Genomic DNA, 16,512 nt, shown 5'->3' with positions numbered 1-16,512 from the left:
GAAAAAAATTTCCTAAATCTAAGTATTTTCTTGAATAGTACTAACAAGGGAAGTTTTACAACTGTCCGGAACCGATTTGATTCTCCATATGTTGTGACATCCCTTAAACATGAGTTAGCGCACGTATAAAAAAATACGTGTCTCTCTCTCTCTCTCTTAGTTTTTCGTGTTTGACAACATATTTCATGGAGAATCAAATCGGTTCCGGACAGTTGTGAAACTTTCCTTGTAAGTAAACATTTTCTTCTTATTGTAAATAAATATTTACTAAACGTAAGCATATATTATTCGATTATTTAAGTGTTATTTTCTTTTCTTGAATAAATATTTGTTTGCTATAGAGAAATGTTTATTTAGTACTATTCAAAAAGATATTATTTAGATTTAGGAAATTTTTTTTCAATATACAGTTGTAAATAATAAACGTTTTTATTTATTTGTACTCTTGCGCCAGCAGTATCTTTTGTATTACACAGAAATTTGCGAATCTGTTAGAAATAGTTACAAATGCCATTTACATCCCCTGTAAAAGTTTGTCGTTTGAGTTTGGCTTCACCATGTATACGTAGATACACGTGTGCGCGGATGTGTGTGTACGTATATTTCATATATATGTGTATATATATATATACACACGCTCGCACGCGCGCGCGCACGCGCACACACACACACACACACACACACACTGCTGCATCGAAGACACTTGTAATTTATGAATATTAACAGCGCACTTCACACGATTTCTCTTCCATGACAAGTATACCTAATTAATTATTTACTTACGGGTTTAACGAATCATTAAAGGCCGGTTGTTCCATATTCGGATAAACTATGTGATAACTTATCTAATAGATAAACAAAAGAGTAAAAGTAAAGAGAATAAACGAGTAAGAGGGTGAGCTGAAGTTTATCGAAAGGTGGAACAACCCAGCCTAAATCGCGTTATTTTCTTCCTTTCTTCCTCCTCTTTCTTTCTTCTTTCTCCCTTATTACCTAGCTAATTTTTTAAGCTAGCTAAAATTTAGGGCGCATAATAAATATTTCTCTACTTTCTTTCCCTTTTCTTTCTTCTTTTATCTCTTCTTCCTTCCCAAGTTTTTATATAACAAAAACGGTTAGCGATAACGGTAGGCGATAACGCTGTTAGATGTTTTAAGGTATATTTATTGGGCTGCTATGTGATTTGTTGGAAATTATTTTGAAAGATCTTTTTTAATTCGGAGAGCGGAAGTGCCCGGAGATGCAGCTGTAACGCCGGTGGCCTTAGTAATAATGCGATGCGATACAATGCGATGCGATGCAATGCGATGCGATGCGATGCGATATAATATGACATGATAGTATGATCCAATGCGATGTTTGTTATGCACACATGTTTAACATGACTATTTTGTGAGATTAGATTTGAGCAATGGCGTGTAGCAACAGGCGAGAGCGATGGACAAAGGACCAAAATGTATAATTCGCATTTGTCGATCTAAAAATCTTACGATTGGCGTATTCACATCCATTTTTTATACGCGACGCATTAATAAGCATCAAAGAGTCTTCTTCATCCGTAACCCGGATGGAACGATTCTCGAGGCATCTTGTACTTGCAAGGGCATTGTTGTGATACCACAGATGCAGCTTCATTGAAACTTGAATAAAAAAAATGCGTTAACAAAACATTTATTTATTTTCAATTAATGCTGTTGTTGGGCTTTTGTATCATGCGGATCTTCCACATTGGCCTTCATGTTGTTTTTTTTATTATTTTAGGATGCAATTGTGTTCGTTTCCTACTTATACACTCAAAACGAGAAAATAATTCACATTTTAGCGGATAACGATTTTTAAATTGATAAAATAAAAGAATTAGGATTTTATTGTAGTTTTCTTTACATTTTCTCTCTTGTTTCGAAGGGTTACTCATTGACGAAATAATTTTCGATTTCTTGTATTCATGCTATTTCATGTGAATTTAAAGTGATTTTATTTGTTTTCCGGAAGAAATTCGAGACGCGCGACCGAGCATATGATGATGTTTTTTGTTTATTCAGACTTCTTGATTTCAATGATGAATACTTAATTGTTTCGTTGACTGATTTCCTCACTGATTTCATAGGTAAGTAGTTGTAAGTAGCTCCTCGTTTTGTTCTTATTCTGTCTATTCTAGATAGTCATTCTTAGGTCTGTTGAACGGAGACACAGGAACTGGCGCCAAGTTAAATCCCACTTCTTTATACCATGCCAAATTAAATAAATAATGAATATTAATCTAATGATATGTATTATTTGTACAAACGATTTGATAACAACTGTGACGCCAAGTTAAATTCTACTATCAAAGTAAAAAGTAAAACCCAAGTGATACTATCTTTATTATTTACTTAATCCAAATGGTACTATCTTTAATTTTTATACCATGAAACCTAAGTATATACGTATATCTTATTGAAGAATCTTCCTATTCCAATCCAAATGGTTTAAATTTCTCTTAAATGAAATCGATGACCTTGATCTGACCTTGGCGATGTCATCCAAGGTCAAATTGATAAGATCAGTAAATAGATTTTTTTGAACCCTACAACTTTTGTCTGAAGCACTTTTCTGTAAAACTTATATTTTCTAAGGTGTCCCGATATTTTTAGGACACCCTGTATATTTATAAATAATCGCGTTTAATATTAAATTACTTTTAAGCGTATGTATATAGATATCACGGCTGTTTTCCCTGGATTGTAGCCATTGCTCCAACGGACTGAAGGATGGAACTAGCTCTGATGTAATACTGGATAAATGATTCCGGGGCCTCTCCCGAATATCCTGATTGGCGATATTGTATTTATAAGTTTTTTTTAGCAGGTAGGCGATGGCGGTAGTATCGTGGACGATATACCGGCATCGAATCCCGTACGCCCAGGGATCTTGGGCCTTGGGTGTCTTTCTCGTCATCCGGGGTGACTCGAGTCATTCCCGGATGATTTTTAGGCTCAGGAAGATTTTTCTCCTCCTTCACAAACAAAAAAAAAAGGAAAAGGTCATTTAGCGTTATGATCCTACTAACATAGGCCAAGATCATTGAAGCCCTGTCCATTAATGTAAAGATTTACTCTTTAAAATGTTACTTTAGAAAATAAAAGAGTACGTGATTATAAGTGTGTGTGACTCAGGATATATCGACTTTAATTATATACAGAAATTAAAACGATTGGTGCGATTTATTGCAATAATTACCAAAAATTGTATTTCTTACAATTTGACGTAAATCTATTAACTAAAGGTACCTTAAGATATTAATATCTCATGGACATATCTTGTATCGTAAGGCGGAATCTATATCACAATTCGCTTCTTATTCTCTCTCGTTTAACAGTTGGTGTATGTACAACATCCTGAGATTTATAACTTTGTTTTTCTATTTTCTCGTCTATTTTTAGCGACCTAATAGTGCTATAGTATTTAAAAAACTTTCTCTTAATCAACTGCGCCTTCTTTTGATCCTTACTAAGATCTACAGTAGAGCCCAAAATAAGATGAATATCCTTGATATGTTCTAATTTAAGTAAAATGATTTTACGTTTATTGCGAGCGATTTTCTTATCTAGGAAACTTAGATGCCGTCTTAACTTTCTGTAATTTTGTAGAAGTTGCTCGATAATATCTAAGCACAGTCTTCGAGTTCTAGAGATACACTTATTCGGAGCTTCGCCAGTTCCCATCTGACAGATATTGGTCAGAGCTTCGACGTGGGAATCACCGTCCAAGTTCGCCAGCACAAAGTTCAGCAAGTTTGGAATGGTAATAGGAACAGAAAATGGAAATACAGTACTATCGTCCTTCCTAAAAAAAAATGTCAGCAAAAATAATATTATTAGAAAAAAAATGTTTTAAATAAAAAATGTTCCATATGTGAATAAAAGTCATTTATCAATAGATAAAGAAAGAGAGTAATAGAAAGCAACAAAAAATGGATAAAGAATATGTTTTTATACAAATTTTAAAGCACAATGAGGAAAATAACATTTAAACTAATCGCATCATGTTCAATAATGAAATTTTTGGCAATTTACGCACCTTTTTGCAGGAAAGAATAAAATGGATGGAAAACGATTCATACTATACTCCCAAGGTAAATCATTGTTGTCTCCATCAACTCTTACAAAAGTTAGATGATTCATGTTGGATAAGTAATATGCCACTGTTAAATATACATACGATATAGCACTACAAAATCCACAGTAAGGAGAATGATACATTATAACGACGTCCTAAAAAAAGTTTAATTACACTTTGATTTATACTATCGTTTAAGTGATAAAAAAACGTAATAGCGATGAAATCTCTGTTTAGATATACAATTTTAATACGTTATTTCAAAATTTTACAAAATATTTTACATATCCATCCAATCACGATTGTTTCGTTTCAAGATTGAAGCATCTATCAATATTAGGTATTGTATATTTATTGTATTGTATATTGTTCTATATACATTTCTCATAATCATTACATATAACTAACCTTAGATGGATCCAATATAACATCCAAAAATGTTTTTGTTGTCAGTTCTGGTACACAAATCTTTGAACGCAAATCTGCATTATTACTATTGACTTCATCAGAAAGCAATTTCTGTGTTCTATAACGCTTTGAATTGTCCGAACGCAATGTTCGCTGTAACAAACCTTGTGTATAATTGTTTATAAAATCGACGAGAGCGTACTCACTAAACTCATGATGCATGACATATTGACTCTCCAACTGTAACATAAAAAATAGTCATAAAACAGAAGAAAACAACATACACACACAATTCGCAAAAAAATTAAAAAGAAACTAACAAGAACTAAATTGATATTTTAGGAACAAACGTCAGTAAAACTCACTGGCTGCATTCGGGAAGGGTGATATCAGTATTATTGCATCATTCTGTCCATATTTTACATCTAATGAACAATAAAGATAAAATAAATTAATCGCAAATCGAGTACAGGAATAAAGATAAAATAAAGAATAATTCCAGCAAACACCAAATTACATGTAACGTACATATTAATTGTAATTTTCCACTTAACAATATAACTGTAATATAACACGTGTTATATTAGTTATATTGTTGAATGAGAAATTACAATTAACATGTACGTTACATGTAATTTGGTGTTTGCTGGGATAGTGCTAATAGCGCGCTGCCCGAACGCAACCTTTGTTGCACAAATTGTTTTAACATATTTTGCTAAATATTAATACATGAAAATGTTTTGAGTCATTAATTATACTTTGCAATAAAAGAAAGTCAAAATAGCAAATCCAATGTGTGACGACTAAATTAAAAAAATTTTACTGTAAAGTCTGTCCTTTGTAGTAGTACATTCTTGGTACATACAGTACTTAAAATGAGATATGTATAGAGTAGGGTAGTTCTAAATATTTGGATATCTAGATATTCGGATATCCGAAATCGATTCCGATCTGAGAACTCAAAACCGTATTATTCGGGTAATCCAGATATCTGAATTATTCGGATCCGTGAATCTGAATTTGGATCCGGATCCAAATTCAGATTCGGATCTAAATTCGGCTCCGGATTTAGATCCATGTCCAGGAAGAAAGAAAACATCGATGTATTTAATGAATTTTAACATAAGTTACTTTTTAAATAAAAATTGAATTTTGATTTGGGGGAAAAATGAAAATACATTTTTAAAGAAATGTACCTCATCATGGGCGGCGACTTTTGTGGGGAGTGTGTAGAATACTCCACACATCAGAATTTTTCATGTGTGGAATTCCACACATAAACATCTCTCGAAGACGATTCTTCGAAAAGATAAGACCCGAAATGATGAGAGATTTAGTTTCAGAGTACACAAAATTAATTCAGATACTATTAACGATACCGGTAACTTTTTAGAATCGGTAACTTATAATGACAATTACTTTTTGAAAAAAGAAAATTGTAACTCTGTAACTAGTTTTTACAAATGTTTCGAATTTTGACATAACATTAAAACTTACTGCAGCATCCAAGATGACAACAGTGGTTTTATTTTTCCGTTTTGAAATATCAATCCCAAGATGGTCTGCAAAATGGAAATAATGCAAACTGTCGACAGCTATTAATGCTAACGTCTTGTTGGTTTTGCAGACTGATTCTTTTAAACTAAAGTTAAATTGCCTCGGAGAATCTCGTGGGAATAATGATGGATGATAATCATTCCCAGCCAACCATCTTTTGCAATCACCTTTCAAAAAATCTCTTCTCACCATGTTTGCAGATCGCGAATCATTATCTTCCTTCAATAACGATGATTTATATTCTATACCTGCATGCAACCTTAAAAAACATGTTTTTTTTAAAAAGTTGCTTTGAAATTATGTACATCTGTATTTATAGGTAAATATATATTACCTTCTTAATGTTGATTCTTTTAATTTTATAGACACATAATTTTTATTATAATTATATATTTGTTTTTCATGTTGTCCAATCGTAGCAGGAGTCATAAATACATCGGTCTCTTTGCAGACATCAAATTTTTTAGAAATAACTGTACAGATTTCTTTCTCTAATGGGTTCATCACCTTTGTCTTGCACAAGAGACATTTATTCATTGCCACGTTCGCACAACAACTATTATTGATCCATTTCTGAATCGATATGCTAGCAACTGATTCCTTTATTTGCTCGGTATAGGTTCTGTTTTTCTTTAGATCAGCGCATTCTTGATTTCTAGAAAAATGTCGAATCACTGCCGTACGTCGTTTTGCTTCTAAACGTGCGATTATATCCTTCACTAACATACTATCTGCACAGTTGTAATACTGTAAGCCGATCTCTCTTATCTGAAAAGCAAGAACATTTCGATATAAGTCATACAATTATTTGCTATAAATATGTATTATAAGAGAATATTTATTATTGTATTTTAGTATACCTACACATCAAATAATAAAACATTTAACTTGATATATGAAAATTATAATCACAGTATGAAAATTATTTTAAAGAATTCATATTTTTATATTTTTATTTGTATAAAAAAGAATTTTATTAAATCTTATATAAATATTTAATTAAAATATCATATTAAAAAAATACATGAATCGCAAATGATCTTTTTTTTATTAGAAAATGTTTATGAAATCATTTTTAAAAATCAGAAAAAAAGATAATGTTACAAGATATAATAACGCACCAAATTGTAAATATAATTTTCCATATGAAGTGGATTTCGTGGTGTAAAGAGAAATAAAACTGGTCCTTCGCGGAGATAGGGTGCGAGAGTGAGCGCTTTAATTCCGGGAGGCTGCAGCCAGAGAGATGGTTGATGAATAGAATTGCTGATCCAATTTAGGATGTTCTCGGAAGTCCACTCATTGCCTTCCGGATAACTCTAAGTGTTTTTAAACCTGGTGTATAATGTACGATAGAGTATAGATTTGCGTGCTATGCACTTACTAAAGATTCATTCCACATGAGCAAGCTTGCTGATGGAAACTTGTGGACTCCGTAATGCAATTTGCTGCATAATGCACTAGTCACTATAGCAAATACCAACTCTCTATTAGGATCTCTTTCCAACGATCGTATCGCGGCCTTATAAAACTCTCTATATCCAGGAGTTCTATCCAATCGTGTAAAATTAAAATATCCAACAACCACTGTCTGCAAATTATCAGAGTAATAATAATTTATTATTAATATATTAAGATAATTATTAAAATATAAAAAAAGAGAAATTATGAATAAGCGACCCGCCTAAGGAAAATCCATCCACAGCAGATTCATTGTATCTTAATTACTAAAATAAACGTATATTAAATTTTTCACAATTCATCTTATACGGAAATTAAGATAAAAAAGATTTTAAACACACGAGTGAAAAAATGCCATATTCTGTTAAGACGGTTCCTCTCTCATGCCTAATAATATTTCTTGTGAATTTATACAATTTCCAGTTCAAGCTAATTGTGTACCACCGATAATTTATCAGTCTTGAAATACAGTCCCAAGTCAAAGAATGTATAGGAAGAATGTCAGGAATAGTAATATCACAATTGAATTGACAAGTTATTTAGTGTACCTAATATTAATGCTCAAAGCACCTTAAAATCTTAATAATCTAATGCTAAAAAGCATCTTACATAAAACCTGTAAATAATTTTATATTAAAAAAAATTTTACTTTGAATGTCGTTAACACTAGAGTCCTATATTATAAAAACGCAAATGGTCACCAATCAAGACCGGGAATATCAGGTCCGCAGTTGATTGTAACAAAGCAGTTGTATGTACTAGAGATCCTGTCAGATTCTAGAAGTTAGATTGAAGATTCTCCCGGAGAAAGATGTCAAAAATGTTGTTTCTGACGAAATTTGATCAATCAGAAACATTCTTATTCTAACGTTACAAACAATGTTAAATAGGAGATTATCAAAGTTGCGGGGTTAGTTTACAGAGGATCAGTACAAAGGATCAGCTGCGGGCTGATATTCTCGATTTTAGTGGCCGCTATCAGTCAATCAGTAAGCGAATCCCATTTGCGCATCTCCTATAATATAGGACTCTAGTTAACACTAAAGACCTCTGAAAATAAAATCAAAAATTTACAAACGAAATTTACTTATTTCCTTTCTCAAATCAGAAAAATGTTCTTGTTACTTGATTAATAGCTGCAAAATAAATTTAATTTTTTTTTTAAATACTTACATCATAGGAAACCAACAATTCCATTAATTGTTCTTTACGTGTTATTCTAATAACAGGATTCATAAATGCATCCAGGAAACGAATCATATATGGTGCCGTACGAATTCCTCTATAATTAATACCAGAATCTCTGGATGGATATAACATCAACACTGGATAACCATGGATTTTATTATACTGCGCTCTGCACTCTGAATCAGGATGCCAACAATTAATGGCTGCAAAAAATATCTAAGAACACACAATGCTCAATGCTTATAAATATATAAAGGAGAAACATAGAATACTAAATCACAATTTTTTGTACCTGTGGATGATAAAACCGAGCAACGCTTTCAAATTCGTGCCGAAGAGCCTGACTTTCTGCATCCCAGGGTGCGTAATACATAATAAAGCTAAAATCGGCCTGCATTAGTCTTTCGATCATTGCGTCTAGGTGACCCTTATAGAAGTCCAGTATCACTGAGTTTTGATCAAAAAAAGGTTTCGCTATGGGAGGTTTGGAAAGTTTGGGTGGCCTGCAAATAAATAAAAAATAAATTTTTATTGAAAAAACCAGAGTTTTTACTCTTATTTTATTTATAACAAATTACGAGATTAAAATAATAACTTGATTAAATGATTCATAGGTAAATCAATGTCTGAAGATCATATAAAAACAAAATGTATGTCACAAAACAATAATAACAGTGTTTAAGAGTCATTAGAAGGCAAGAGATCAGGTGATGCATATCATAAGTCGTATTTTATAAAATCCTATTATAAAATTATAAATATAAATATTATTTTTCTTTTTCAGACATCAAGAAACATTGCAGAATTAGTTTTTTTAAGTGTTGGCTTAGGGCAAATTTGGCCATTTTTAGGCACCATCCTTTTTGCACTTAAAATAAGATAAATATGTATTCGGACGTTAAGAGAAAGAAAGCAAAGATGCTGAGTGCAAAAAGTGCAAGCGACACAAACAGACTTTATGTAGACAAAATATTTGGCTAGCTGTGGTAGCAATCGTTTCACAATTTCGTTATCTATCAGAACAAGTTAAATTTTTTTGATAAGAAATGCTGTCAACAGAAAATTTTAAATGGGTCCATGTTAACAGCAGGGGTCATATTACTACCTTTCTTTATATGTATATGTATATAAACATAGCCTAAAACTTACGAACTGTGCAGAGCAGCCATAGCGGTAAAAGTAATCGCAAAGAGAAAACAGATAATTTCGTAGGAAAACATTTTAGCAGCCAGCCGTTCCTCTATTGCTAGCTTCTCTTGAGCCACGTCGTTACTTGATTCGGACGTGGATGTTGACGTGATCTGGCGTGGTAGGTTATCGGCATTTCTCGGCGAGCTCGTCTCGCGCTCTTTACTGGACACTCGCCCAGCCATCGCTTGTCGTCACCGGCGTTCACCGCATCGCTGTTGCTCTCGTGTTCGTCCTTAATTCTGTCGTCTTACCGAATCCAAAATTATTTTTATCTATTCAATTACCAAAGTAACCCGTCTTCACCTCTCTACTCAACTTTGACTGTACTCAACTACTATAGTACAATCAGAGAAACCTCTGGCACAGTATAGGTGAGAAGGTGAGAACAGTAGTTTCACTCTGTGTCGGCACCTCGATCTGACGCAACGACCATGATGAAAATTGTGCATGAGCACCATATATGTAATACTCCTATATTGCTAACCAGTGTTGATAACCTAAAGGTGCGTACTGATGGACGCGGCAAATGCCGCGCGCGGCTAGAGACACTATAATAAGAGACTGGAATAGATGGGCTAATTTTTGATTGGCTGGATATGGAATGGTAGGAGCCAATTAAAATCTACAGCCCGAATTCTGATTGGCTTCTGCTTTCCTACTTTTTCTGCTTTTCCGTCCTAGTTGCGAACGCGTCCTATGACTTAGGGTGAAATCACACGGTGCGGAAAAAGACTGCGGAATAGAGAATGCGTCATTGAAGCAACCAATCAGCGCTATTCCGAATAGCACTGAATAGCGTTGATTGGTTGCTTCAATGACGCATTCTCTATTCCGCAGTCTTTTTCCGCACCGTGTGATTTCACCCTTAAGGTACTTTTTCATGCTGACGCTCGACGCTTATTTTCGGCGTCAAAATAAGTCACGTGATAGATTTTGACGAATATCAAGCGTCAATTTTGATCACATGATATATTTTGATGCTGAAAATGAGCGTCGAGCGTCAGCATGAAAAGGTACCTTTATCATCCTGTTTTCGGACGCCATTTTCTATCCAACTAGAACTTATACCAGTCTCTTATTATAGTGCTTATACCAGTCTTTTATTATAGTGTCTCTACGCGCGGCAACGCGGTACTTTAGAAGGAACTAGATTCTAGGGGCTTCTGAATCATCCTGCGTTGCCGCGAGTGAAGTTGGATTAATCCAACTTCACTTGCTGCAACGCCAAGTGGCTTATGCGAAATTTTAAAGATTACAATAATTAAAATAATATATATGATTATTTATAATCATCAAAATTAGAGGTGTACATTTTAATATTTTAGCGGAATCAGAACGGAATATTAACAGAAAAAAAAATAGGACGAGGATATCTTTTTTTCTCCATGGGACTCAGCCTTAAGCCTGATTTATAATGGCCGTAACCGTTAACTTATGCCGGTGCCGGTAAAGTTCAACCATAGGATTTCAATGCTTTCGTTCATATTAATGTGGCAAGTTAGTATGAACGAAAGCATTGAAATCCTATCAAAGAAAATAAGAATTTTAATCGACACATACAATATACGAATTGTTACACAATCTGTAGAGCAAAATTAAGTAACTTCTATAATGACGATTAAAAGTGAAGGAGTGATCCAACCTTTATTTAATATTTAAACGTTTTTTGACATATTGATTATTCAAGCATGTATACATAATTACAATATCGAATAATCTCTCACTTTTATCCATAACTGATGGTGTAACCCATAGACAGCATTAGTGTCTCTTTGATTGCCGGATGCAGTTGATGTTCGATGTATCTGGTTAATGCTTGGCTAGCACCCTGCAAAAACACTTCTTCCATTTCTTTTGTGATATACTCCTTAGATTGCCAGTTGATCCTGTTCGGATCTTCCGAGTCTACAGAGAACAAATTGTCAAAATTGTCGTTTACAAGATCCCGCGATACATGTTGTGATGGATCCTTGTTCTGGAAATCGTCGGTTAGATTAAGAATTTTAGTAAAATTTACAGATCTCTCTGTTGATTTACGTTTATTTTTCAGGATGTCCGTGAAGTTCCGTGGTTTAATGACAAACGTAGCACGCGTGTATCGTGCCATTGAACGTTTCTGACGTGATGATAATTTAGTGATCCAAGTATTCTTCTTCCATACACCGAAGTTCGTTTCAGGGACGTGCGAGTAACGTGAACGTCGACTCTCATTCGGTATGACAATGTCTATTTCTTCGGCGTTGCCCGCTAATTGCCTCGGTTCTGCCGCATCATATTTGTTGTTTAGAGATAACGACAATGTCGGTGTTACCTGTAATAAACAAAAAATATTTAACAAAAATATTTATGAACATAACTGCATCAATAGAAATATGGCCTAGTAATCAGTTATAACTGAACAGAGTTGTGCAAAACTGTAATTCAATTAACAACTACAAATTACAATTACAATGTAATTCTTAATTCAATTAGTAATTATATTTCGTGATTATTAATTGCTGAAAATACTTAAATGAAGTAATTGCAAAAAATAATTGTGAACAGATTACAATTATTTAATTGTTAATTGCTTAACTATATAATTGTAATTGTAACATGACATCTATTTTTACGTTTTTAGAAAAGATAATTTTTCCAATATGTAGTCTACCTTGTTGATGCTGGTTAAGTGATACGGCGGCCATTTATCCTGCCGTTTGATTTGCTTGTCGATGCGTGTACGGCAGTCATACGCATAGATCGATGCAAATCTGGGTTCTAGGAAGCTGGATTCTGTACGTATACGCATCTGGCCGCGTCCCCGGGTGATCGGATTGGTGAGAAAGTCTATTCCCGCGCGCCTCAGTCGCAGTGTCATTTTGCAGGATTCAGCGGAAATTAGGGCGTGATGATTTCGTGGTATTAGAGACACTATTCCTGACACTGACATATCGTTGAATACAATGCGCGTCCTCAATGAATTGTGATCGGGATCATACATGCATTGTTCCACTCGTGCCCAGTAATCTCTGGTCTCCTTCGTGTTTTCTGAAAGCTACGAAATAGGCTAGGCCGTGTGCGTGACCTTCTTGTTATTTGCACAATTATATAATTTTTTGCTAAAATGATAAAATTAGAATATTTCACAATGTTGTTGCAAAATTTCCAATAAAATATAAAAATTTCAATATTGTAGTAATATTGTGCACTATTGAAATATTGTTGCAATATTGCTGTAATATTTCGTATTGTAGGGGTAGACATTCATATAGTTTTGTATAATTACGTAACCATTTATACATGTGTAAAAAAATGTTTTACACATAGCGTTACTCATGTGGATATTTCATGTAGATCGATATTCATATTTCTAAGGAATGATTTTCTAAATAATCAAGGCTTTTGAAAGTTTATATTCATATAATATTTGATAATAATAACCTTCTCAGATAGCATTTATGTTGCATAAGATATCTAAAAGACGTCTTTTAAATATCTTATGCAATATGCATGTTATCTATGTGATAACGTAATAACGATTACCATCGTTTTATAGATTTAAAAAAAATCATCTTTTATTAAAGTGTAGTTAAATATAAATTTCGAATGTAAAATTAAATATAAATGGAATATTATTTTTAAAAGAAGAGATGAAATTCGTTTTGTATCAAGTTTGTAAATTAAAAAAAGAGAGAAATCTTACTGTTTGAAAAAAATATTACCTTTACTGCTATATGGGAGACGGACATTTCCAGAGGAACCGAATGTAGTTCGCGCTGATACAACGTTCCAATTTCTTCTTCGTCCAAATTGTTTCTTCTAATGGAATCCCTGTGTAATGCGTCCAAGGCGCGTTCTAATCGTCCACTGCACGCATCCCAATCACTAATACCGGTATATGCAAAACTAATTGACAAGAGTTTAAATAACCAAACTGCCGGCTGTCTGAACTGCATTACCTACGGCAAATGTAACAAATTCTGTTTATGGTTGCGTAAAAAAAATAATTACAACCCGTGAATTTGATTAAGAACAAATTTTTAATTTTTTATAATTAATCACTGCTAATGATAGAAAATGAGACGCGAAAAGAGCATAGTGCTTTGTAATTAATGATATGTTGATCAAACTTTTGTATTTTGATTCATAGAACGATCATTACGGATTTATATAAGTGTGCATCCGTCTACGTTCTGCCATTAAAATATCTTCCAAAGCATATCCTGTAGAAACTTGATAAACTCGAGGCTCTGAAACAGAGCATGAAAGAGTCTCCATTCCGCTTGTCGTCAACAACAACCGAATTGTATGAAATTAGGAAGTATGATCTTTTAAGTAGCTCGTTAACGTTGATTGTAACACACGACGAAACAATAATACAAATTTGTAAATCTGTTAACGTCATTCTTAACAATCAGTTCTTTAAAAAAGCAGAATTAAATCAATAAAGGGTTATTTAATTAGAAATATGTTTAATCTGACAGAATCTCTTTTCGCTCTTTCTTTCTCTCTCTCCCTTTCTCCGTCTCTCTTTCTCTTTATTTTAATTAATAAACTTTCTATATATATAGCTAAATTTACTAAACTATACACTAAACTAAAAATGTATCGAAAAATTTAACGCTTAAGTTAAAAGTAATATAAAAGTAACGAACTTTTTAAATAGATAGCATCTTGATCTAAGTATATTGCTGCAGTTGGATGCATGTGTTATAACTGTTTGCAACCTATATAGATAAATCAAATTGCGAGATTCTACGACGTTGCTATGGCGAAATTACATTGTTCATCCTTGTATGCTAATGCAAAATCCAACTCCGCGTTTTTACGCTTCGTTAATTGTTTTGGATGTATTCAACAGACATTTGCATAGCAGTTGAATAATTCGCTTCCCTAACACTTCGCATTATATTACTATTCAGAATAATATGAGAGTTTAAAATATTGGGATTTTATATGTATTCGATTATACCCAGTAAGCAAAATATCATTATTACAACGTTATTGCAAGGATCTTCAATAATATATAACATTTTCAAATATGTTGTATTAAACGTTGTATACAACATCATGAATAACCTTTGACCGCAATTTGGAAGTTTCTATAATATTGATTTTTTATCATGAAATAATGTTATAAATAATATTGCGTTATAATACTGAATCAATATCTCAGAAACGTTGAATTACAATATTGTACAATGTTGAAAAAGCATTCCATGTTTGTTAAAATAACATTTTACAAACATTGCAATTCAATATTCGAGAACATTGATTCAACATTTATTCAATATCATATAAACTTCCAATAATATTAGATGTATCAATTAATTTTTACATAAAATTAAACGAAATATTTACAAAATACATTTCATTTGTTTTCATCTTGGTGTCTTTGGGACACCTTCTAAAAATCATTTCATTAAAACACATCAACATTTAACATTGCAACGTCTCAGCAACATTTTTTCAACATTATGTGCTATAGTCACAAAATATTCAGAATTTATATTATTAACATTTCTTAAAAGTTCGGAAATATTTATATCATAAGGTAATATTATACGATCAGATTTATAAAGTAGATGAAAATGTCAATGAAATTCACATAAAATTAATATTTAAAAATGTCGATCTAATGTTTCTTACTTACTGGGTAGTATCTTCGATTATAGTATTCTTCGAATATAGTATTCTTTATCATATGCTATCACAACTTGCAAGAACTTTCGTTCTTATGTACCTAAAATACAAATAATATTGTAAATTTTAAAAAGTTTCTTTATTAAGCCTGTCTGTGCTTGACTTGACTACGTTTCTTTACAAAAAAGTAATACATTTGTATGATTTTATTTGCTTTATGTGTATATCTTTTAAAATCAAAATACCAATTTAAAATATATTTTGATAAAAAGCGAACTGTTGCCAAACAACATATCCTCTTTTTAACACATTTATTTATAAAATTTCAAAGCACCTCAATATTAAATAAATACAAATTTAAATAATAAAAAGTTTTTAATGTTTTTTTCAGAAGTATAGAAAGATAAAATATGAGGGAAAAATATTAAAAAATTTTCTGTTACATTATTTAAATTTTTCTAAAACTTAATTGTAACTAAATTTTAACTCTAAAATTTAGTTACAAAAAGCTAAAAGTGCCCTCGTGCTGTCAACTCTGGACATTTTCGTCACTTTGATTGTTATAATGCGTATACATATGTTTCCACTCTACGCGAATTTTCTTATTTAAATTTGGAATTGATTAAAATTTGTAATTCTGGAGAAAGATCGGACACTTACTTCGCAGAATATTCAGATCGCTCTCGTTTTGAGACGACAACAGGTATATTAGTTAGTGTTCGTAGAAACACGCGAAATCGCTTACACCTATTCCCGCTGAGACATCGAAGAACAATGAAAGTGTGGTACGCTCATATCTTTTGGACACGCATCGCGGCGATTTCCCACTAAAGTCATCCTTTCCTTTTGGCAAACCGCGTTGCGCACAGCTACTATGCAAGCGAGAAGCATGAGGTAAAAGGTAAGACGAGCTTTATTAGAATGTAGAACGGATATACAGGGTGTGGAAAAAAGATTGGTACTCGGAAAATATAAGTTTTATAGAAA

At 32.7% G+C, this 16,512-nt stretch overlaps 2 protein-coding genes across 4 annotated transcripts; both read right to left on the bottom strand.

The window, feature by feature from the left end:
• Window positions 1-3,202: 3,202 nt before the first annotated feature.
• On the bottom strand, window positions 3,203-10,085 carry LOC108729792 (thioredoxin domain-containing protein 11). Of its 2 annotated transcripts, XM_018459092.1 has the most exons (10): window positions 9,862-10,085; window positions 9,005-9,215; window positions 8,698-8,928; window positions 7,448-7,654; window positions 7,185-7,382; window positions 6,398-6,831; window positions 6,004-6,322; window positions 4,507-4,746; window positions 4,060-4,253; window positions 3,203-3,825 (listed from the first exon to the last, which is right to left on the bottom strand). In XM_018459092.1, exons 1-10 carry the CDS (start codon window positions 10,083-10,085, stop codon window positions 3,324-3,326), a joined length of 2,760 nt encoding a protein of 919 aa, XP_018314594.1. In that variant the 3' UTR covers window positions 3,203-3,323. The 2 variants fall into 2 exon arrangements, with proteins under 2 accessions (XP_018314594.1, XP_018314595.1); XM_018459093.1 differs by lacking the exon at window positions 9,862-10,085 and having other exon boundaries at window positions 8,698-8,888; window positions 9,005-9,085.
• Window positions 10,086-11,575: 1,490 nt separating this feature from the next.
• Window positions 11,576-16,339, bottom strand: LOC108729794 (uncharacterized). 2 transcript variants are annotated; one of them, XM_018459094.1, is made up of 5 exons: window positions 16,186-16,339; window positions 15,536-15,625; window positions 13,605-13,841; window positions 12,554-12,937; window positions 11,576-12,214 (listed from the first exon to the last, which is right to left on the bottom strand). In XM_018459094.1, the coding sequence occupies exons 2-5, from the start codon at window positions 15,584-15,586 to the stop codon at window positions 11,630-11,632; spliced, it is 1,257 nt and encodes a 418-aa protein (XP_018314596.1). In that variant the 5' UTR covers window positions 15,587-15,625; window positions 16,186-16,339; the 3' UTR covers window positions 11,576-11,629. The 2 variants fall into 2 exon arrangements, with proteins under 2 accessions (XP_018314596.1, XP_018314597.1); XM_018459095.1 differs by lacking the exon at window positions 13,605-13,841.
• Window positions 16,340-16,512: the final 173 nt, after the last annotated feature.

This window comes from Mycetomoellerius zeteki, unplaced genomic scaffold (genome assembly GCF_001594055.1).
Source record: "Mycetomoellerius zeteki isolate Tzet28-1 unplaced genomic scaffold, Tzet1.0 scaffold79, whole genome shotgun sequence".
Lineage (NCBI taxonomy): Eukaryota > Metazoa > Arthropoda > Insecta > Hymenoptera > Formicidae > Mycetomoellerius > Mycetomoellerius zeteki.
Note: the sequence above shows the minus strand (reverse complement) of the source record. Positions and strands in the feature narration are given on the sequence as shown.

Excerpts from the sequence above, each read along its gene's own strand:
- LOC108729792 (XM_018459092.1), bottom strand. The coding sequence starts at position 10,085 with ATGGCTGGGCGAGTGTCCAGTAAAGAGCGCGAGACGAGCTCGCCGAGA. Across the intron at positions 9,216-9,861 it reads ATGGCTGCTCTGCACAGTTC|GCCACCCAAACTTTCCAAAC; the intron begins GTAAGTTTTAGG and ends ATTTATTTGCAG. Across the intron at positions 7,655-8,697 it reads AATTGTTGGTTTCCTATGAT|ACAGTGGTTGTTGGATATTT; the intron begins GTAAGTATTTAA and ends GATAATTTGCAG.
- LOC108729794 (XM_018459094.1), bottom strand. The coding sequence starts at position 15,586 with ATGATAAAGAATACTATATTCGAAGAATACTATAATCGAAGATACTAC. Across the intron at positions 12,938-13,604 it reads TCTCCCATATAGCAGTAAAG|CTTTCAGAAAACACGAAGGA; the intron begins GTAATATTTTTT and ends CCTATTTCGTAG. Across the intron at positions 12,215-12,553 it reads ACTTAACCAGCATCAACAAG|GTAACACCGACATTGTCGTT; the intron begins GTAGACTACATA and ends TGTTTATTACAG.